General features: G+C 35.6%; 1 protein-coding gene across 1 annotated transcript in view; it reads right to left on the reverse strand.

Annotated features, from left to right (window-relative positions):
- The window catches only part of LOC107685261 (uncharacterized), a 12,724-nt gene extending 11,922 nt beyond the window's left edge, over positions 1-802 (reverse strand). The window contains exon 1 of the mRNA XM_016481779.1: positions 745-802. Within this exon, the coding sequence (XP_016337265.1) occupies positions 745-767 (23 nt within the window). The 5' untranslated portion in view covers positions 768-802. The remainder of the gene's footprint in view (positions 1-744) is intronic.
- Positions 803-1,211: the final 409 nt, after the last annotated feature.

Consider the following 1,211-nt stretch of genomic DNA (forward strand, 5'->3'; position numbering starts at 1 on the left):
TGTTGGTGTTTTTCCCACTGTTAAATAATAATCCAATCTGTTCAAAAAGAAACTGTAGGTTGGTCATTTTGTGTAGTAGTTCACACACTGCCTCAAATTATTTCGTTGTTGACTAAATTCAATGTTTGTAAGTAAGTCAATAGCATGCTAGAAACATTGAAACGCTTAAAGTTTTCCTTTTTCAACTAACACTCATATATAAGCAATGTAATTAAGAAAACTCACATATTGTCTCACTGTACAGGACCACATTTGCACTGTAGAATTAATGTGGATGACATTAATTTCACATTTTCCCTCACAGTCCTCTACGGAGAATTTAAGGTCTTCCCAGCAGGATCTGTTGAACAAAAGTGAAACTGTTCTGGACAAACATCTTTATCTCAATCATAAAATGCTTGAAAGGCCTCTCATACGTAACTTTTGGCGCTCTAGCGGTTCATAAACAGAACTGCGTGCGTCTTGCGGAAGAACATTGTAACCGGAGCTACTTCTCTCTGTTCATGTCTACTCCGCATACGTGTATATATATATATATATATATATTAATAAATGGTAACTATATGTGAAAAACATTACAGCGTTTATAACAATTTAAGAGTAATTCATGCTAAATAAATAGGTACACAAGTTCAAATGTTATTTTTATGAATATTGCTGCTTCAGATTATTAGCAAATTTTTTTTTATACATTCAATTATTCTAAATGTATAAATCAAATAATGTCCAAGAACAATCTCTTACACCATTCTGGGTGGTTGCTCCATGCTGTTTCGCCGGCGGGGGTTAATAAATGATGCCATTGTTGCTGTAATTAAGAAAACACAAGTGAATGCATAATAAGAAAAAGAAAAGGGGGGGGGGGGGGGAATGGCTGCGGCAGCGCCTGAGCACACAGCAAATACGCATTTATATAATTTTAACAAATCTTTGAATATTTAATTTCACAAACCTTGCAGACTTGGTTGAATCTAGTTGAGATCTTGTGAAGTGTGCATGTGACCTGCATGATCGCGTGTTCTATGACGGTCGGTCCTATGGTCCGTGCCAATTGAATCGACAAACTTTAAACTCGTGACTGATTTCAAATTATGCTGTGCTTTATGCATTTGCCCACTGTCATATTCATGTCATTTTCACTGTGTGCTGTATGTAAAATGAGTGTTACCTTGGCTTTATTTGAAAAAATATGATTCCCAATGCACACAAAT

The sequence above is a fragment of the Sinocyclocheilus anshuiensis genome, unplaced genomic scaffold (genome assembly GCF_001515605.1).
Source record: "Sinocyclocheilus anshuiensis isolate Anshui unplaced genomic scaffold, SAMN03320099.WGS_v1.1 scaffold970, whole genome shotgun sequence".
Lineage (NCBI taxonomy): Eukaryota > Metazoa > Chordata > Actinopteri > Cypriniformes > Cyprinidae > Sinocyclocheilus > Sinocyclocheilus anshuiensis.